At 39.3% G+C, this 22,306-nt stretch overlaps 1 protein-coding gene across 10 annotated transcripts in view; it reads left to right on the forward strand.

Annotated features, from left to right (window-relative positions):
• Positions 1 to 22,306, forward strand: part of DYNC1I1 (dynein cytoplasmic 1 intermediate chain 1) — a 188,348-nt gene that overhangs the window by 34,123 nt on the left and 131,919 nt on the right. For 5 of the 10 annotated variants that reach the window (XR_011093776.1, XR_011093775.1, XM_068673999.1 and 2 more), the window contains exons 6-7: positions 2,722 to 2,781; positions 7,226 to 7,341. Coding sequence is in view for 6 of the 10 variants with exons in the window: in XM_068673999.1 (XP_068530100.1) it covers positions 2,722 to 2,781; positions 7,226 to 7,341 (176 nt within the window). In the remaining 4 variants the exon portion in view is untranslated. The remainder of the gene's footprint in view (positions 1 to 2,721; positions 2,782 to 7,225; positions 7,342 to 22,306) is intronic. The other 5 variants (XR_011093777.1, XR_011093778.1, XM_068674001.1 and 2 more) reach the window with 1 other exon arrangement.

Genomic DNA, 22,306 nt, shown 5'->3' on the forward strand with positions numbered 1-22,306 from the left:
CTGATTTTTCACCCAGATCCAATGGCGTTTCACAATCCCCATTGAGAGCTGTCCACGGCAGAACAAACATAATGGTAATACTCATTGAAATGATCAGGGAATGCCATAAAATCTGCTCTTCACAAAGAGATTAGCTTTACTTTCCTAGTCCAGGTAACAGCACAGGCTAGTTAACAGCATCTCTGTGTTGCTAGTCCATCAAGAATCTGTTTATTTCTTCTCTGGTGTTATTGCCATGGGAACTGGCTATACTGCAGGTCCATATTACATCTCTACTGCTCACTCACTTTCATTTTGATCTGCAGACATTCTTCAGGTAGCAGGAAGAGGCAAAGGGCAAACCAGTCTTCTTCCTTGAAGCATGTAGTTGCTCCCTGATTTAAGCGTAGCCACTTGCATCGTGTCTCCTAGGGCAAGACTTGGGACCTGACAATCTGCTACCTGCAGCCTCAGTTTTTGCAATAACGTTGTTCAGCTGAGCTTGGGAGGACAACACAGCAGATCACTTCCTTATTTATTTTTCAAGACTTTTCAAGTTGTAGCATGATACAAAACAAAACAAACCAAAAAAGTATTATTTGGAGTACAAATCTAAGATATTATTATTATTATTATTATTGGACTAGGGGTTGAATACATATCTTTGCATTGGAAATTTCCACAATAAGTATTGCTGTGCTCATATTTGGGGGATTTGAGTGCTGTCTCAATTGTGTGAGGTCTCTAAATCCATTTTGTTCAGGCAACCAGCTGAGTGTGAGGTAAATGTGCCCTCTTGTAACTTGGTCTGGATTCTCAGAGGTGGACTGTAAGGTCTGGGTCTTTGCAGAGACCTGTTGCAAGCTCTTGCTTTAATCATTTGTTAATGGGGTTTTTCTGATGCAATAGTCTTTATTAGTCTTCCCTTGGGAAATTTTGTACATTTGGAACTGGATGGAGGGGGGAAATAACTGAAATGAGTTATGTATATTTTCTTGTAACTGTTTGGAAAGCCTCTATAAGTAGTCCCTAGGCAGCTATAACATTAGAAATAGGCATATGCATAGTGAGTCCTACTGCATGTTACTGACCTTGGTGACATTACAAGGCATTTTCACACAGATAGCATTTTTAATGGTGTATATGTAATGCATTAGACACTGATGCTTTTGCATTGCATCAGGCATTCAGATCTTTATGTCCGCTTACCTTTCTGCCGCACTTGAGCTACAGTCCAGTTCCAGGGAAAATCATCTGTTTTTTATTACTTCATTGTTTTATCTCTAATCCTTTTGTAATACTGTTTCGTTTTAGAGGAGTCTTTCTGTATTGTTGTAGTCTTTAATGGCAATACACATCACTATGGATCATGATATCTTAAGAGGAAAAAGTACCCTTACACTGCATGTAATGCAGGCACCTTTTCATTACAATTCTTCATTGTTTTTGTACATGCAGGATGTTGAGATAGATTATCTTTCACTCTGACACAACAAAGTGAATCACATGCCTTTGTCTGTCTCACTAGAGGGTGAGTTAACACTGGTAATAGAACAGGTGCATTTACTGAGTATAGGAGTGGCAAAATTGTATGGCTGTATGTGACCTATTTCTAATCTAATTGAATAACTTCTTAGTTTATATGAATGATTCATTGGCAGAGGTTGCTACTGTTGCAGAAGGGCTTGTGTAGATTAAACATGGCTAGTTATATGGTTGGGTTTAGCTGGGTGTGATAAAAGTATATTCTCTGTATCAAAACACTATTCAAAAGAAATGAGTGGAGTTTTTAATTTTGAGGACTATCATTATCTACTGCATAGACATGACTTTCTTGCTTTAGTGTGGGAGTGCTTTCCTTTACTTTAGCCTCTGCTAGTGAGTACAATGCATTATCTCGTGTTCGTATCGCAGAACAACATGGCCAGGAGCCAAACTTTTATTCCCGATGCTGTCATGGACAGTTCTCTTGCATATGATGTATGGCTTCATTAGGAGGAAAAATAAAGTAAAATTAAAAAAAAATGAGTAGGCATTGTTGAAAAATTCTTGAATTTTTTTAAAATTTTCTGTGACAGTCCCACGTGACCGTAGTCCATTAAGAGACTGCCATAATCTGATTTCTCCAGATGGGTCATTCCTCTCTCCCCCAGAAATTTTCTGTGGATGAAAAGAAGAGGAATTTATTTGTCCCAGGTGCCTCCATAACACGTCAGAACTGGTGTCAGTGTGCCATTTGTTTGTGTTGTTTGTACCCAGAGAACTCTTTACAGGATGGCTTACAGTCAGTCTTAGGAGTATACAAAGGGTTAGACTGCTGTTCAGTGGAATTCATGGCAAGTGTTTAATCCATTTTATCAAAAACAAACAAACAAACAAACAAAAAAAAAAAAACATGATTACAATAAATTTTGCCTACAAATTGTACATACTGAGTGCATCAACAATAACTAGAGTGTTAGAAGTCTTTCAGGAAGAAAAAAAAAAAAGTTTTATTAATTAAATCTGAAAAGAAACCCAGCTTCTTCCCTTTTATTTACTGATAACATGTAATTTTAATAGTCCTGTCATAGGCTAGTAGCAAACCTTGTTTGACATACTGTGGCTCGCCCTTGCACTTGGAGGTTGAATGTTCTACGTACAGCATGTAACTAATGAGATGGGGTTTTGTTCATCCTTTCAGTTAATTCTGTGTGTTCTTTTTTTCCCCCCGTTGTGCTGCACGGCTGATTACCACCCTAGGACCTTGCAATGGGACACAGACCCCTCAGTGCTGCAGCTCCAGTCTGACTCTGAACTTGGGTATATGTCAGCTCTTTTTGTTATTCATTTATCATTTCTTTGCAAGAATTATGTTGCAAATGCTTCCCAGTTGAGCTGTTTTTATGTGATTTTCATTTGCTTTGTGGACTCAAAAAGACCATAATTTTAGTTTATTTTCTTTACTTTAATCAATAAGAAGCTTCAGCAAAGACATATTTGTGGAAAAAAATAACACTTTGAAGGAAGCTCATTAAAATATAAGCTGCTGTTTCTGTTGCCTGAAACACAATACAAATAACTATTTCATTACAGATGAAATGTTATTATTGTGGCACTTCAACGTGCATGTACAGTTACACTGCTCTTGTTTGTACCTGTTGATTCAGACTTTTCTTGCTGAATCATTTGCAAGGTACTTTTGCTCCCTCCTTCCTGTCTTTGCCATAGTTATGTTGTTTCCCCCCTTTCCTCAGGAGCTGTATATGCATTTATAATTGTGCACTTAAATATGATCACAGTCCAAGGGTAAATGCCATGTTATTTGAGTTGAGGTCAATCAAGCATTTCCTACTTACACTAGGGCTAAGATTATTATTCTCCAGTTTGGGATGGAACTTCTCTACCCCAAGTATCTGGAAAAGTTAGTTACTTTAGATAGAAGAATCTAACTGGTGCAGTTAACCAAGCGTACCAAATTTTTACATTTTAAAAGATCATTATATTAAAGAACAAAGGTTCATGTTTGTTATGAATGTAGTATAACATCATCAAGAAAATCCTGCTAGCATGAACCGTTTCTCTTTTCTACTGTGGGCAATCAAGGAAAGTCAGAAACAATAGCTTTTCTCTGGAAGCTTAGCTAATGTCAGTACTGTGTTATTGCTGAAACTCCAAGTACACAAGTATGGCTTGGTAACTGCAAAATTATGTTTATACACGTTTCTCAATCTGGATCACCTGTGTGATCACTGAAGTTATTAGATTGCATTGGCAAGTGAAAATGCTGTTTATTAGCATCTCAGACTGAATTTTACAGTTTCTTCCAGATGAGAAAATTTGTTGCTCTATTTTCAATTACCTTGAAAAGTAGCAAAAGCAGAGAAAATTAATAGTATAGGAAAAACAACAAGACTTGAAGATATGAAATGCCTACCTGCAGACATATTTAGGATAAATTGTTTGTCTAAAAAGGAAAGGTAAAAGTCCTTCAAGCTCTTCAGAACTTGAGTCATAAGCAAAACCATATCTCTGTGCTGAAGAAGTTGTTCCACTTGTGAACTTACAGTCTCTGCTGTCTGCATCTCCAAGCAAGCATCTTCTGTTTTGACTAGTTCTTGGTGTTTTCTCCCCAACAATTCATGTGAAATTCATTCACCTTTCTCTAGACTTCAAAAAAAAATCAAAGATTTTCCTTTAATTATTGATTGACAGTGCTCTCAGCTGCACTTGGGGAGGCTTGACTGTTGACCAGGAAGGAAGATCAGAAGTATCCAAAGGGCTTTCTAGGCAGGCTTTCTCCACACCCAGAACTGTTTTGTTTGTTATTTCCACCTAAGTGTGACTTCAGATAGATCCAGATTCTGCAACATCACCTGGATCATATGAAAAAGGAAAAATTTCTCAAGCTATTATAGCATACAGATATGTTTTAGAAATCTCAACTGCCCTTTCCCAGAAGTTTGGATTTAAAGATGAGCACTTACAGAAGCAAGGTTCCTCAAATGGATGTGCAAGGCAAGGTGGTTTGACACATGTAAAGATAAGCCTACATATAGCCACAAAACCTTAATCTTCTAGAAGCAGTCAGCGCAAAGACAGAAAAGGATGTCAATGAGTGAACCCACAGGCATATTCTATAAGAGAAGTCCTGTCCCTTTTGAAAGAAAACTTCAAAACTGAGGCAGAGTTAAGACAGAGAACCACACTTTCCTCTGGTGTCATGAGACTAGATAGAAAAATACCAATACAAAAGAAATCCTGCAGTCAACATGCAAATGATGTGTTTAGCTAAATACTTCCAGAAGACACATCTTTGTCCTCCTGTGGAAAGAGGAACCAATTTTAATGTATAGGCATTAGATACTGTCTTTCTACTGATGCATTTTTGAAAGGAATCCTTAAAGTTTATGGCGTCTCTAAGTTGAATATTCAGCAGACTGTAAATGAAAAGAACTATGAGCATCTCAAATGGAAAGTATGGAAGGGAAATAGAAATAAGACATTTTAATGCTGCCCTAAGGAGAATTAGAGACCAGAACAATTATAGTCCATGTTTGAGAGAGTCCATGTACTGAAAGGATGTTTCAGTTGTCCCTAAGTGCTTGAGAACAAGAGTTAGGCCAACTTTTAGTTAGATAAGAACCATTGCAGGTTGATCATCAGGGTCAAAAAAGAAGAGATGATGTTCCTCCAAGTGAAGACCTCTCTGCCTTCACCAGTAATTACCAGGATATGAGTAACTCTGTACATTTGTACAACCATCAGCAATTACTGAATTATAAATGTCTGAGGTGAAAAATTCAATATATTTTCTCAGCACAGTGTTCTGGGGTGGTCATAGCTCATGTCTTGGTTAACAGCCTACACAGAAGCTAACCCAACTAGCAGTTACATCCAGCTCTCCAGTAGGAGCAATATTCCCCCATCCCCAGTCAGTCAAGGAGATAGGGAATGACCTCATGTGAAACTGTTGTTAGAATTAGCTGAGATTCTAATTAGGCCTAGATTAAACACGTAATCAGAGCTGATACTTAACCAGTGAAGAAGCTCTTTTGATGAAGGAAGCTTAAGAATCTCACTAAATGGAATCAGTGGTTTGGGGGCACTGGAGGACTGATTTTGAAGGAAGTCTGACCAACCAAGTAGGCAACAGAGATTTTCCATCTGGTGTTGAAGGATAGAAAGCATTTTGCTGGGTAGGGTATTTATTGAAGCTTGAATTCATACAACCCCCTAGTTAAATCAGCTACAAAAATGTAGCAGTACTAAAACATTTGTTAGCTGTTACAGATTCTTGAAGTGTAACACAAGCTGCAGAAGTTTTTCTGCCCCACCCTAGAGGATTTTCAGACAACCATTGCTTTTGTTCGTATTGTAAAGTCACAGATGTTTGTAAGGAGAGTGACTTGTTATTTTTTCCTCTTTTAAAAGAAGATGCTTAGAGCTGTAACAACTATTACTACTCTAATTGTTTGTGATACAGCTGATTCATTCTGATTACCCATTGAACCAAACTGCATTCAGCTTAATATAAACTCAGCCAGTAAACCAGATTAGATAAATATATAGATGATATAGCACTAACTAGATTAACAGTTCAGTAGGTGTCTTCCAATGATGACAATTTCCTTTTAGAGACTCATTTACTTCCAGACATCAATCTTAACTGAATACCTAAAAATTCACTGTAAATGAATTAGATTATAAAAAAAAAAAAAAAAAGTTGACCTCTGTTCTTCTCACACTCTGGAAGACAGAGGGGATATGGATAATGTGTATGAATTTACTGCTTTTCCAAATTGTTCTTTTTAATAACGTGGCTGTTCAGAAACACTGTGTCTGTGAATTTATCTCCTTTAAATGTGTAAGCATGCTTGCACGTGTTGATCTGGGCGACTGGACTTATTTACTAGATCCATTTATTATTTGCATATTTTTTTGTCTGCTAAAAGTTGGCATTTTTTCCAGTAAAACATTTGCAAGCAAGTCTTTGTTTATTCTTCCCTCCCTACAGACAGTCAAATAATATTCAGGAAACAAACTGATTTCCTCAGCACCATTGAGTGAACTGTGTATGACTAAAAGTGTTCATGATCCTGTTCACCTGGCTCTCCTTATCCAGTCACACCATTGTTTGGCTTTACTGATATGGTTCATATGGCTTGTTTAAAGTTAGGGAAGTAGAAGAAGAAAGCTATCCTTGCCCTGTTCCAGGTGTGTCTCAGAGCTTGCATTAAAACTCACAAACTGACAGCAAATCCACTGCTGATAATTCCCGTGGAAAAGAGAATCTCCTTTATGGAAATTGCTCACCCCGCTCATTTACTACTCTCAGATGGACATCTAACACTCCTAATCCAGCCTATTTTACACCTATAGTGTCTCTTCCACTGTTGGGTATCTCAGACTAAGAATTAAATCTCTTGAACAGGCAGAACGTTGTAGTAATAATAGTATGAAAGAGGAGACTGTTTTGTTGCATGTTACGAGGGGCATGAGCAGGTCATTTCTCCCATTTACAGTCCCTTTCAGCAGCACGATCTAGGTCCAGAGGCATTTACTAACTATATTTTATTATGGCAAATGGTTACCAGGTTAATTTTCTTCACTGTAATTAGGTGCTTCTCATACATAGTGCATTGTGTTTCATCTTAGCAAACACTGAAGTATTTTTTTTAATCCTGTTCATAAAAGCAAACACTTTTGTTCCTGCTACTGATTTACACCTAACAGTAACCTTTTGATGTCATGTATTCCATCTTAGACGCAGACTGCACAAACTAGGGGTGTCAAAGATTACCCAGGTTGATTTCTTACCTCGGGAGGTGGTATCCTACTCCAAGGAGACCCAAACACCTCTTGCCACACATCAATCTGAAGGTAAGATGATTCCTAATTTTTCTTTCAAAAGCATTTTCTTAGAAAATAAGTATTCAAGTAAGACTAAAAGAATGTAAGAAAAATAATACTAAATCATAATATAGCTACTTACCACATATTTTCTGCAAGCCAGGTATTGTTTATGTGATTAATGGTTGTTCTGGTGAGAATAATTATAATAATGACTCTAAATTCATGTGGAACCAAACTGCTTTTGGCTTACAATGGGTTGTGCTTAGATAACAGTATAATGAGAACATATTTTCAAATAAATCACAGAATCACAGAAGAAATCATTATGAATATAATTTAAACAGTGCTTTATCCCACTTTTTGCTTTTTCAAGGAAATTATTCATTCTGTGCTTTGTAAAGAGGCAGTGATGGAGAGTTGCCTTCATGTATTTGGCGAGTGTAATTGTGTCCCCCTCCAGCAGGTTAATCTTAAGAGAAGTTAGTTTAGCCGCATGTGCTAAAAAAGGAAGCTTATTTACTTTGTGGACAGTCCTGCTTTCTTTCCACTGACAGTTGTGTTATCTGTACTCGTGGAGCTGTTAATTAACTGTTTGTCTTTCCTGCTGACAAATAAACATAGAGGAGTTAGTAAGAGAGTACTGTGCTTTAACACTGTACGCTTGCTAGTGTTGTGCTACAGAAAACTGATTGCAGGTAAATTGAAACTCTTTAAACTGAATATGAAACTAGAAATTAGCCCGACATAATTTACATGTTATTACAGTCAGGAAGAAAAAGAAAAACTGAAGAGAGTCTTGGTTATAATTTTTGCTGAAGTTACTGTCAGGTAAGATAGAGGGATAAACACAGTCAGCTTTTCTTCTGCAACTGGGTTTCCATTTTTGCCTCTGAGAGACTAGAAATGAAGACTCTTGAGTTAGATACAGATTCTGCTTTCCCAGAGCACAAATTTACTTTAGTAATCTGTTGTCTGAAATGGTGCCTTCATCTACAGCCAACCCAGTTGCTTAGATGCAGCTTTATGAGCAACACATCCTGACAGCTTTGCCTTCTCAAAAGGAGAGGCTGCCTCAGAAGCCTCCCTAGTTCAATCCAGCTCATTTCTGCTCGTCCGTCTGAGGGCTGCTGAAGCCCAGAGTGGATCAGGTTTTTCACTGACCAGTGGGACATGATCATGGAGTCATTGTTAGATAAGATGGAGAAGATGCCCTTCCACCCTAACACAGTACCTTTATCCTGTGCAAAAGCCTATGGATACAGGGATTTGAAGACATGTCTTTGTTTTACCTCTCCCACACCTGTTAGTGCAGTACTCAGTATCTACCTGCTTTTCTGAACAGGCCAACCTCTCTTGAGGAAGCAATTTCTTCCATTAAGTTGCTCTTGGGTAGTTGTTTTTTTTTCCAAAGATTTCTATATATATATGTTGCAGTGAAAGGTCGAATGGTGATAAGTGGTTTTGGTGACTGGGTTTATAACCTTTTGTATGCTCCGTGTTGTCACAGTCAAAGAAACTACATCAACCAAAGTGAAGTTTTAATATTTAAACATAGCAAAAGTATTACCCAATCACTTCTCTCACATGAGTGATTGAGAAAGTTGAACTTACTTTCTTTCCAACCTGCTGCTAGGGAGTTCTCCATGGATAAATTGGAGAAATGGAATATCACCATGCATCAGTAAAGATGAGTCATGAAAATTTGATTATTCAATTGAAATGGTACTTAACTGGAAATTTGCTAGAGGGTAAATAAGTTCTGTGACTTTGGCCTTCCAAGTCCAATGGAAATTGCTTCTCAGGTTTTCAATCCCCTCAACCTCTTTATGAATGCTGAGCCCTACTCAGCCCTGCTCTATACTTGAACAGCAAACAGAAAAATTCCTCAGGAGAGCAGTTTTGAGAAATTTCTATGCTGTTCCTGTGCATTCATGTGACAAAATATAGCCATCATCTTTTCAAGAGAAACAGTTCAGCCATTGCTATGGTTATGTGCTCGGTTGTTCAGTATCTGTAGCTTTAGAGTTTGAGAAAGGGAAAAAGAAACCACTTATTTACATGTACTTAGATAAGTCTGACTTCAGCTTTCAGCATTCGCTCTTCAGCTGCCTGCTTTGGACACCAGAAATCTCAAAATGCAGGATTTTAGAATGAGGCCATTGTACATTTGCTTCTGGTTTGAAAGAAGACAACTAGTAATGGTACAGCTGGATGGAAGAATCTTGCCCGTATAAGTCACCAGATTGTTTCTGAAATCTCAGTCTCAGAGAAACAACTTGCAGAAAACCTGAGAAAGAAAGAAAGAAAGAACTCTGAGGTACATTAGACGTACTGCCATTCTGGAGCTCGGTGGCTGTAGGCCTCTCTTGTAATGGCTATTCCCTACCAATCACTATAAAACTGGTAAAGGAAAGCTTCATTGTGATAACTACAGTGTGGTGCCAGAGAGCCAGATGCTATGAGCACTGAAGTCTCAGCTTGTCAGCTGCTAATTTTAGAAGAAATAATGTGGCATTATTCTTCACTGTATAAAAACAGATTAACTCCTCTTTTCAGAACAGGTAATTCGCTTTATTTCAGAGAAATAATGACATGTCATTTCCCCCACCCACTATATTATTTAGGGAGATGTGTATATGCATCATTCAACCCTTTGATCACAAGTACCTAATTCTTCTGCTTTATTTAGGTCACAGTAAGCTTCAGCCTTTTCCTTTCTTCCTTGTAGGATGACTTCAAAAACACTCAGATCTTGGCTCTGGAGCTTGAGAAAAAAGAAAAGAAAAAGTGCTCTTTTATTTTCCCCTTCTCCTTCTGTAATTGAACTTAAGTTTAGGTATTTGTAGACAGTGAGAGACATTTCACTTGTGCTGCCTTTTCCATTCTGGAGTCAATTAAGACACAGACTATGCCAAGCATTTTCTGAGAGGTCTCTGGGACACATTCCTTTACTGTACAGAGGCTCCCCCCTTGCCCCAGAAGAGCAGCCCCATGTAGCCTTCAACACCAGACCCTCCATAGCACTGCAGAACTGCCCTTTGCTGAAGGCACACCTTGGAGAAAGCAGCAACAGGAAAGCTCCATCCTGAGCTCTGCCCAGGATGAACTACTCGCTGCCATACGGCAGTGGGAGGAAGTTTGCCTAAGATAACTTTTCAGGTAGGAAAGCAACCCGTACACTCAAGTTCTGCTGGGTGCCTCAGGTCCAGCCCACCACTCTCCTACATCTGATGGGCCAGTAGGTAAAGTCTCTGAGGAGAACAGCACGTTGTCCCTGCACTGAGAAGAAGGGTACTTCTCTGGTCTGCCTCACCTCAAAACCAGAGAGGGCAGGAAGAAGAAGGTTTGTGAGCTCTCTGGCTTACCTGGCCAGTATCAGGAATGCCATTATTCCTTTTGCATGAAGTAGAAACTACTTCCTCATCAATGAAGTGAGATGTTTTCACTTTACTGGTTTCCCAGACTGTCACTGTAAATACGTTTGTCTGAAATGCGTTTCTGGAAAATTACAGATCCCTCATACAGGAGAGATCTGGATTTCTAGAAAAATGAAGGTCCCTTTTACTTCACCTATTGATCATCTTCACATGGGGAAAACTAGTGTCAGCATACGCACCTCACGAGCAGGGTAATATCGTACATTGCAAGAGTTTGCCCAGTTCTGGCAAAGAACACAATTCAGACCCATGCTCCAGTTGTTTATCTGCTGTATTCAAATAATGAGAACATTGCAGATATTAGGGAAAGAAGTGAAATAAGTTCTCTATTCCATTTGGAAGTAGACCAGACTGAAGTGGCAAAACAGAGGTAAAATTTCAGAGTTTGATTTGGCTTCTGCATCTCTTTGACATTGCAGTTCTCTGAATGAATATTCCTGGAAGCTATACTTATAAAGTGCTGAGGAAGGAGAGTCGGACTCTGCTCATAATCGAAGATTCAGGGTCTAAGACTAAGACACGTGAATTTAGGTATCCATGTGAGAAAACAAGTGATGGTGACTACTGTAGGACGAACCAAAACTCCCTCTAGGCCCCAATGACTGCCTGGTCTAGGTCTAGGTCTTGGCTGATGAGCTTAATAGCAGATAGCTACATGGAGGCATATTAATGTAGGTTTCTCATTTCCCCCCAATTGCTGAGTGAGTTACATATGACTAAAATTGTCATTCACTGGCAATGTATGAGGGCTGTGTCCTACTTTAAATTTTGGTAATCAGATGAGGAGTTACCAGTGACTAGGACCGACAAGCCCAGTTACTGTAAAAATGAATCAGGCCTCTGGAAATCCTAAGATAAAATATTTATTAACTTATTTTTATTTTGATACTTATGAGTTGAGATTCCCACGTTTAAGCAGCATTGAACTCTGGCTCTGTCTGTCTCATAAGACAACCTACAGCAGACTCTGTGCCCCATGTCCTTTCCCTGTGACTGTAGCTCAGCTCTAGCTTTGTGAATGCATGCTGTGCTTAAGCAGAGCCAGTCTCAGAACTGAGCAAGATCTTACCTGAGCTTTCCCATGCCCAATCTTTCTAGAGCTCACAGATCAGCAGCTGGGGGTTAAGTTAAAGAGCTTACTTTGGCTTTTCCCTTCCAGGGAATCTTGCAGCTCAGCTCAGTCTGAAGAGTGAGAGACAAGTCTGGACCCAAGAATAGCTTTGAACCCCTCATTTAATGGGAAATATGGATGTACATTTCTGCATTGCCATGCATGCAGTGGTTGTGTCAGGATGCATGAAAACATGTGCAATGGAAAGGCAGTGGGCAGAATCAGGGAGGAAAGCAGAGACCCTCTGTAGTAAACAAAAGATGGCATTAGAAAGTAGAGCAGAACTGGGACATAAATTACTGCTTTAAAATAAAAAAGACAAACTGAGGATGAATCAGTGCTACAGCCAACTTCTGGTTTTAAAGAGACAGCCTTTTTTAATTTTTATTTTTTTTAAGTACACATTAGTACTAATGAACACTAATTTTGTAAGAAAAATATTATGATCTATCGTAGGCAGTATCACATATCATTGGCTGGTTTCAGTTAGCTATAAAAGTCTAGTTTGCCTTTTCTTCTCAACCCTCAGTCCAGCAGAGTCATACTGTGGATGTCAATGGCTGGCATAAACACCCTAATTCAAAACTGCTTTGTTTGATTAAATCAACAAAGCTTATTTTGTACTGTTGTACCAGACAGTACAAGATTGGCTGTGACTAAAAAGAAGCAAAGCAAAGATTTGAAGCATTGCACTGTATAACAGCCTTTCAGTAATCTCTCTATGCCTGTCACAGCTTCACAACTGCACCCCCTTTTCTAGATAATGAGATTTCAAAGGTGAGATTTTTTATTTTTTATTTTTATTTAGTCATTGAAATCTGTCAAAGGCATTCAGGCAGCTCCCTCTGGTGGTGCAGCGATGAACCAACACATCGTGCCTGAGGGATGCTGTAGGTGAATGAGCAACATGGGGATTATGTGTAGAAAAATACACTTGCCTTATCTCTGTGTGAGGAAAGAATTGTATTTAATAGAAGTGCTTGAGTTGTATAACTGAAAAGCTGGATGCAGGTGAGTGATGATGAAAGAAACATGAGAAGAGACCAAGTCATTGTATAAAATGTTGGGGGAAAAAATAAAAAGATACTATCTAGAAACTTTAAAAAAAAAAAAATTAAAAAAAAAAAGATCAGTTATAGGTGTTACAAAAATGTCCAGGGGTATAATATACTACCTCTTTTCTTGCCACCCCTTCCTTGAAGTACAATTGGCAAAGTACAGTTTTTATGAAGTACAAATCCTTCAGGACAGCCACATTAGGCAGGTACCAGCTGTGGTGGGTCTGAGCCCCCCCCGAGCAAACTACAGGCAATAGGTGTGTACCTGTAAAGGATTTCTTTTACCAGAAGCTCAGAACTTTTTGTAGTAAAAAATTGATCTAGAGCTTCACTTTGGAAAATGTTTCTCTGTTTATTCCTGTGCAGCATAATATATTTGGCACTAACAAGGGTTTCTTCTGAGTGGAAGAACGAAGAGGTTGTAGTCTGTGGTCATTCATGGGTTTGGTATTTAAGAGCAGGAGCAGACATCGACTGCCTAATGTCCTAAAATAAGCTATGCATGGGCTAAAATAAGATTTCTGTAAGACAGTCCCAGTCCATTTGTAAAAGCTGGCTGGTTACAGGCATGGTCTACTGTTTATTTATCAGTGATAGTTGTGCAGTATTTGTGTTCATTCTCCCTGTTTCTCCTCCCAGGTCCTCTCTAAAGACCTCTTGAGAAGGGTGTTTCTTATACTTGGGATGGTTTTCAGATGGTTTTCAGCTGAAAGCATTCTTAATGCTGAACTGTTTTGAGCAGGCAGATTGGAGAATTTATTAAGCATCAGTAATTGTCTGGGATTTATCTGGTAAGAACTGATTTAACAGAGACAAGATTGGTTTTGGCCACACACAGTAGGAGGTTTGAGAAGGGAAAGCTCTTTAGGGACTTCTTCCCTGATCATGTCATCACATGGGGACAGAACAGTAATTTTACTCTTTGCAGCTCCTCCACAAAATCCAGGGAAGGTCTTCTGAAAAAATCAGGCCCATGTGCATCAGTTTCCTGCTCCAGAGTGACCCAGGCCTGCTGCAGCCCCTGGTTTCTCTAGTACAAGGTAAAACTGCATTAAAAACCAAAAACAAAAACAACAAAAAAACATGTCTAGCAGTCCTCTGGAAGGAGAACAGACATACCATGGTTGTGCCTGCACCTTCTGTAAACCATTCAGGCTCCAGAAGATCAGAAACAAAACAGAAAGAAAGCTGCCTCGTGCAGAACCCAGCCTGCTCCTTTGGCTGCAGTGGAAAATGCGTAATTCAATGAGATCCTGGTACATCTGGCGTCACTTGGTGGAAAACAAGAGCTCTGATGTTAGCAGTCTTGACCTCAAACTACTTGAAGTAGCCGCAAGTCATCTCAGTGTGCCTTTGACCCATCTTTTTGTCTTGACATCTGAAACTAGCAGTGATCCATGAGTTCAGAGAGAAGCCCGGTAACACCTGTATGTAAATTGCATCCTTTGTGGGCTGAAAATGAAAACCTTCCTCTAAGTCTTTCCCCTCTGGAAAGGATCCTGCCCATGTTTTACACATGAACAACTGTTATGTGTTCCCCTCAAGCAACCAAATTGTTCTGAAGTTATTAGCAAATATACGACTATCACTATATTAGAATTGAGAGCTTTAAACAGAAGGAAACTCTCCCTCTAATGAACAGCACCATAATTTGTAGAGTCAACGCTCAACAGCAACACAGTAGCTGATTTTTTCTCTATATGCCATTTTGGTATGTTCCTAGTTCTCACTTCACCATATTTATCATTTCAGTAGTGTTTGAATATACTTTAAATTATAAATTATGTTTATGAAAATGTAAAATGGGGGGAAAGTTGGTTTAACAGTACTTCCAATAGAACAACAAAGACATAGATTTTCATTTTCTTCAGAAACAAAGCCTGCTTATTCCTACCACCCCTATAATTCCTTCTTTAGCCTAATGGATGATGCCTATTCAGTGTATACAAGAAAATTAATACCCAGCACCTTCTATTACATGTTTAGTAAGCTTTGGCAACCCCTGGCTTTGTAACATGGACCAATTCTACTGGAATTAAAGACAAGATTAAGAAAAATGTGCATTTCAGAAGTAGCAGTTATTAATCCTCAGTGCTCTAATTAGCACTTAATCTTTCTAATCCTGTAAGTAGATACAAAATCAGTGCTGAAATAGACACAGGCTGTAATGTAAAAAGCCCTTCATTAGTAGTGTAAAAAAAATGTACTAAAAAAAAACACTGTTCTGTTACTTCACACTTCTCAATTTGCTTCTTGGCACTTTTCACTCAAAGAAGGGGAAAAGATCCACATGCCCAAATCCCTTCTTCTGTTTTAACCCATGCTACTGATGTAAATGATCAGAAATCACGCAGCTGAAAATTCTCCTGTTCGTCACTTCTCTATCTTCAATTCTATAGCCGAGCCCCTGCTTAAGGAGCTGCCCAATTGTGCCCTTTTGTAGTCCCTCTTAATTGGCTCATTTCCATAGGAGAGGACACCTGCCTTGGAGAGCATCAGCTGCTTGCCCTCAGCCTAACTGGAGAGGGAGCCAAATGGCTGGCTTGGGTAAAACGAAGAGGTTTTGCCAGGCACCACGTTACTACCCGCCTTAGAGACAAATGGGGGATGCACCCCAAGCTGGGTCTTTGTTCACCATCTTCCTCTCCACAGTCTGACCCCAGCACCTGGGTAGAGCCTTCCAGTGGCAACCCTGGGACCCCCTTCTCCCTCCCAAGGACTGCTTGCAAAGCTCTGCAAAGCCTTTATTTCTTGTAACGACAGGTTGTAGATCTGATCTGCAGCGCCTGAGAACTCCCCCTTCAAAATCAGTAGTAGCTGGATCTCTTCCAGAGAATCTTTTTGCTTGCTCACACACACTTTCAAGAGTTACTATGAAAACTGAAGAAACTGGTAATGAAATGAATATGTCAGTGAAGTAAAAGTCTGTGTGAATTCCCGCTGACCACTATTAATAGAAGATGGAATTCTCTTCTGCTGCAACACAATAGACTGTCTCCACAAATAATGTCTCTTTTCACAGGCCCTGGCTGCCTCTTGCCCATCTATCTTATTTTAAATAAACTTAGCATAAATTCACTCTAATAAACTTAGCATAAATTCACTGTAAGCCACAATTAATTCAGATGTATGTTCTAGCTATTACCCTCCAAAACAGTGCTCTTTTTTCCTCCTACAAGTTAGTGTCCTACTGAAGGCCCACAGAAAATGAATAAATAATCATTATTTTTCTAAAATTTGTTGCACTCAAGCCATAGAGCTTCACACTTATTTAAAGTCTATAGCTGCATTGTTGCTGTGGGTACTCTTTTTTTTTTTTTTTTCCTCACCCCACTTGCCTTGTGAAGTTTGCCACGCCAGAGTTCAAAATGGGTCCAGTTCCTTTAATTTCGGCACAACCAAATCCTTGCATGTATGAAAACCCCCACTTGTCTCAGCAGTAGCCGCTGGGTTTTGAGGAGTCTTGCAGATCTCACTACTTGATTTGGAACAGGAGTTTTTTGGAGGCTGGCCCCAACTGTGGAGCTGGAAAATTTTTGAAATTGTAGTCCTTCATCATGGTTGTTTCATATGTCATTTCTAGTTACCTCCACCCACTTAGCTGCTATGAAACACAGAAGGCACTGAAAATTTTGCCTGTGACTACATGAAGAACTCCCTATGCTCTGGTGCTACATCATAGATAATGTGCGGGTTGAAAACAGATCAAATTGAACTTCCAGAACAGAGTCTCGAAGTTGTGTTGAGCTGTTGTCTTCACAAATGAAAGCTGTAGAGCATGCATTGTGGTGGTTGACACTAGCCAGGCGCCCACCCAGCCACTCTCTGCTGCCCTCTTCAACAGGACAGGAAGATCATTTACCAATTACCATCATGGGCAAAACAACCTCAGATGTAGAGGAAGTGCCTGGAGCACCTCCTTCCTCTCTTTCTGCTGTGACAGTGGTGTCTGCAGGATTGTTTCTGACACTTTTTTCTCCTCACTCCTTTCTCTGCCATATGATATTTTGCCCTTTCTAAAAGACATTTTCCCAGAGGCATCTCCAGCTGACAGGCTCAGCTGTGTCCTTTGGTGGGTCCATTGGAGCTGGCTGGAACCAGCTGTGTTGAGTGTGGGGCAGCCCCTGACATCTTCTCACAGAGGCCACCCATTCAGCCCCTGCCAAATCTTGCCACCTGTACCCAATGCATACACATATTTAGAAAAAAATGATAAATTAGTAGCCAATGACGTTTCATGAATTATGTGGCTGGGATCAACTCTTTGTTTTGCCTCACAGGTGAATGCTTTAACCAGTGAAGTGTTGGGGGATCTGGACAAGGTATTTTTTGGACCATCTTTTGGTACAACCACCTTTTGGTTGTAACATTTTTTGTTGTTGTTTTGTATAATCTGTTTTACATTGGTATTTATAGATTTGAGGCAAGGACTTAAAGTTACTGGTTAATTTGTGTCTTCTCTGTGTAGCCTGGTGATAGAGAATTTAGTGATAGATTTGGTTCTTTGAAGGAGATCCATTGCTGAGGATGTTGAGAAGTTGTAGAAGCTTGCTTCTGCTCAGGTCAGCTACACAGGCTGTATGTTACTGCTGATGATTCTAGAAAATGGTCCACGATGCCTGTCCCTAGTGGTATGGACTGGGTCATCCCATATTAAAAGTTTAGGAGCAGTCAGTTTTATTTGTACTGCCTCTTGTCAGGCTCGTAGTATACTGCGGTAGCTATCCCATCATCTTATGCAAAATGAGACAGTACAAACCCTTTTTGCACGCATGTCACACACCTCTAATCCCCAAGCGAATTATGCTTGGGGTTCTCTTGGATGGATAGTTCAAGCCAAGAAAGGAATCCAACAAAGTTTTCTGAGGTGGAATACGGATCCTTCAGTCTGCGCCCAGGTTTCCAAACTAATGGAACTGCTGGGATGGGTCCAGATCCGAACTGGGTAGGATATAACTTGCGTACAGTTCATACTGATTAGGAATAAGGGTTTCTTCTTGTTTGCATTTTACTCTTTGCTAGATCAGGTGATGTGAAAGCTTGGATTTAGGGCTGGGGATTTCAAAACAAGCATGCATTTTAAGGATGTAGGAGTTGCTGATTAAGCTAACGTAGATTTACATCTGGGTCTCAGTGGTGCAGTCATGAAAAGGTGGTCGATGGAAGAAGTGAGCTTATGTTTTCAAGAAGGCCTTGGACACAGTTACAGTAGAGCATGCAGGCATAAGTGCTCCACTGGTAATGTATGCTTGGGAGACATTGGTCCTGTGATTTCCAGACTAGAACATGGAAGCAGAGAGTGAAGAGGAAATGAAGTTGGTGACCCTCCTTTTCTTATCCCTCTGGTTTGTGGACTGAACTGTGTTAAAAAGTTATGGTTACATTTATATAGCTATTTAAGTATTTACCGATGGTTATAGTACTTCGTCTTATCTTTTTACCAGTACTATATCTGTAGATGTACAGATACTTGTCAATGTATCTATAAAGGTGGCCCACTACAAGATCTCACCTGATAGTCTTGAGGACACAGCAATGGTGAATATCATGAGTCTTATCTGTATTACAGTCTAGATGTGTAATTCAGGTCAAATCACAAACTGAGCTAGAGTCACCAGAGAAATATATCTCTACCCCCAGGGGAGGCCACTAACAATCTAAACATGAATGAAGTAAATTCAGAGCAGCCAAATGTGCTATGATACTTTTCTATCAGATAGCTACCTGATCTGGCAGCACGCTGATACTCATTCCCAAGCTAACAAGGTACATCCCTGTTGTGATACTGCTGCATTTCAATGTAATTATGTGCAATGGCTCTACTGTTAGGTGCTTGACCTATTTGTTTAGGGTTGCCATGGTCAAAAGAGTGAGATAGACCCTTCTAGAATGCCTATATCCTAATACCTACAATATTTATCATAACACTGAAACAATTACCTTCCATTTGTGCCTTTCTCCATTGCCTACAGAACTTAGCCAATATATTTCAATTACAAGCTTCATTTTTAGGTGGCTGGAGTTAGATGAGATAATTCTCACCATTTTGCAATGACAGCATGGACAAATGCATTATGCGGCGTTTTCTGTCAACCTCTGAAACAGTTCTGGGACTGTTATTACTCTTATTTGTTTTCTTCAGCTCCTTTATCCCTTACCTTTGAAGTTGCTTGTTGTGCCTGTGTGAAAGTGAAGTAAAAAAGCAGACATCTTATTTTCCTCTAAAACCTGTGTGATTGAGAACAGTGCTTCTACAGCTGCTGTTTAGACAGTTGGAGTGAGAAAAAATAGAAAAACAACTCTGCTCTTTTGTTTCTTCAATTAAGTACTGGTTTCTTACTAGACAGAATACTTTAATTTGTAGACTCAGTGTAGCACACTTCATGTGCTAACATTGATTTTGATCTACCCAACTAATCTTTGTATTGTATAATTGCTCAAATGCATGTTGCTGTCTCATCTTGCTTAAGGCGTATGTCTTATAGTAAATGTGGAAATAAAATCAGACAAATTATTTGGTCTGAAGAGCACTGAGCATCAAGTGGATACTGATCTAAATCTAAAATTTATAGCACCATGACTATGAAATGGCCAGGAAAACCACAGGCCTGATTTCTGAGGTGTAGGAAGAGGTACATACACTTTTATCTGCTCTTTCCCCTCTTTCGACAATATTACATAGATCGTGGGACTGTTCATGTGACCTGTGATATTTCTTGTATCTAGGCAAAGTACAGAAAATGAAGATCCACTCTTACGTATTAGCTATGCAGTGAGTATGTTTTCATACCTAATTACTGAATTAGTTAGTTCTACTTTACAATTATCCTTAATAAGTCTGGATTAGGAATGGTTAGTAAAAGTAACTTTGCTGTTTCACAGTTCATCAGCTTGAGATAATTTAGTAACAAAGACTCATGTTGCAATCAGGGAAAGGACTCCCACTGACTTCAATGGGACCTGGACTAGGACCAAACTGAAGTGCTTGCCATGAGTCTAAATAGCTGACTTTGTCACTGACTCATCATGTGAAACCCTTCAGTACATTGTAGAATCATTTTATTTGGATTTGATTAAACATAAAAGTATTTTGCAAGGCTTTCCAGCTTTGAAAAACAAAGTCATTTACATAAGAGCTAAGCGACCACATAGCTATCCTCTTTTACCCTGGTTAATAGCCTTAATCCTGCAAATATTTATGTATGGTTTTAGCTCTGTGTTCATGATTAGTCCCCAGGAATATATGATTTTCTGACAGGCATGTATGTGTTTGCAGGAGGAGGTCTGGTGCTATAACATTCATTTGCTGTATACAGCTTTGCTAATGGACTATAAGCTCTGAAGGGCAGGAAGTGTAATTGTATATCATAGTTATTAGTATGGGACATAGAGGACATGCCATAAAGAAATACTGATCATGACAAACTTTTACATATATGCGTATGTGTGTTTTAAAGGAAAAATATCCTTCTTCCTTATGTTTTCATGTCGACTCACTTTGTCAACTCCTAAAAATGTGCCTTTTATTATTAACACCTTTTATCAATCCAATGAACAATAGAAACTACAACTGTGCTCCACGACTGGCCACATCTTGCAATGATTTATAAATGTCCCATATTAAAAATAATACACTTATTCGAACTTTTTCAAAATGTCCCGGCGTGAGCTAATTCTTTTGTATTATTATTAGTTTTGACAAACCTGATTGTGTGCTGGCCATTGTTAAAGGGTTGTATCTGCCCCCACACCCACTGAGAGACAAAGAATTTTTAATGAATTTAATTAAAACTTTATGTGGTTTATGGTGTTCACCTCCAGCTGGTGTGCCATTCTTCTCTGGTGAATGAAGTTTCCTCTAATGCATAATGATGTGTTTTATACGAGGGATGTTTGAACCCCCTTCCTAGTAGCCCTGAGGTAGTTTCCATGGTATGACACAGTGGTGAAGTATTTAAAAGCAGGTCTCTTAAACTTAAGTGAATTATGTATATGGTTAAATGCACATGCATGAATGCATAGATATGAATCTTAAAATAAGTTCCAGAATACTTTTTTTTTTCTTTTTTTCCAGAAACAGTCCTTGTGGGCTAGCTTACATGACCCATACTGCTAAACACTTGCCTGTACAAATGGCACATTGACATGAAAGGGTCTGGTTATTTGACTGCTTGTTTTGGGAGTAGGAAGTTAAATAACGTAGTCCCCTTTGGTCAACACAATGGAAACTGACATCTATACCAGACACAAGGTCCTGCTGACGGTGGGTGCTCCTAGTGCTGCTGTAACAAAAACGAACAGTAACATGCAGATAGTCATGTTAGCAAATATTTCAGTGTGTTTTATGAGACACATCGAGACGTTGCAACGAGCTGGGTCATTCTCATGGCTAGTTAAAGTTAATGTTGGAATTTTAGTCCTCCAAATCTCTTGTGCTGGTGGGGTTTGCATGCAGGGCCTCTAAAAAAGACAATGACCTGTCTGCCTTCGCTGCAAACTGTTCAGTCAATGTTTCTTCTGCTGAGAATCGAGGTCTTACTAAAGAAGGTAAGTTGCTTATTTGCTTTAGACACTTGCTTTTCAAAATCTTGAGTCTGGGTGCGGCCAAACTGAAATACAGAGCTGTCTTTTTGTGGTTCTTTGGAGACTGAGATCTCAGTTGTGCAAGAATCTTGAACAAGTTCCCCAGGGAATGAATGAATGAAGCAAGATGTCTTCAGCCAAAAGAACAGGACTTAAGAAGAGCTCACAACTCTACAGGGAGTTGTGTGATCCCTGGAGAAGTCTCGTTATCAGAGTCTACAAACTTTCAGTGGTTTTGCAGACACTGAAAAAACTCGGATGAATGTGAAAAAGGCATCTTCGTAAATAATGCCTCTTGTTCTGATGGTTGTGATAATTTGAATAGGAAACTGGTTACAAAATCACCATCTGCCAGCACCTCCCTTTTATATTATTGACCTACTCATTGACGTGGGGAGAGCCCTCTATATGGCCTTGTTGGAAAGTGACTAATAGGGGAGGCTTTCCAGGAGGTGAACCTTCAGTGTTTCAGCTGGAAAACAAATAACCAGTGCTTGTCAAGAGATAATACCTGTTTCTTGTGAGGAGGGATTTCAGATTTTGAATAGAAGTGTAATCTCTAACACAATTTTCCAAGGATTACACAAAAATAATAATAGCAGTAAATCAGTGTATGTCTTTTTCTCCAACTGATGAAGAAACAACATGATACAGGAGAGGACCAACCATATGCTAAATCAGGAAAAGGCTTTGGAGAAAAAAATAGACATTTGGCACTTGGTGGAGTGCCAAAGAACTTAAGAGTTGCAGACGCATCATACGCTAAAGAATAACTCCCGACTGTGTGGATGGACAAGAAGTCA

Source organism: Anas acuta, chromosome 2, assembly GCF_963932015.1.
Source record: "Anas acuta chromosome 2, bAnaAcu1.1, whole genome shotgun sequence".
NCBI lineage: Eukaryota > Metazoa > Chordata > Aves > Anseriformes > Anatidae > Anas > Anas acuta.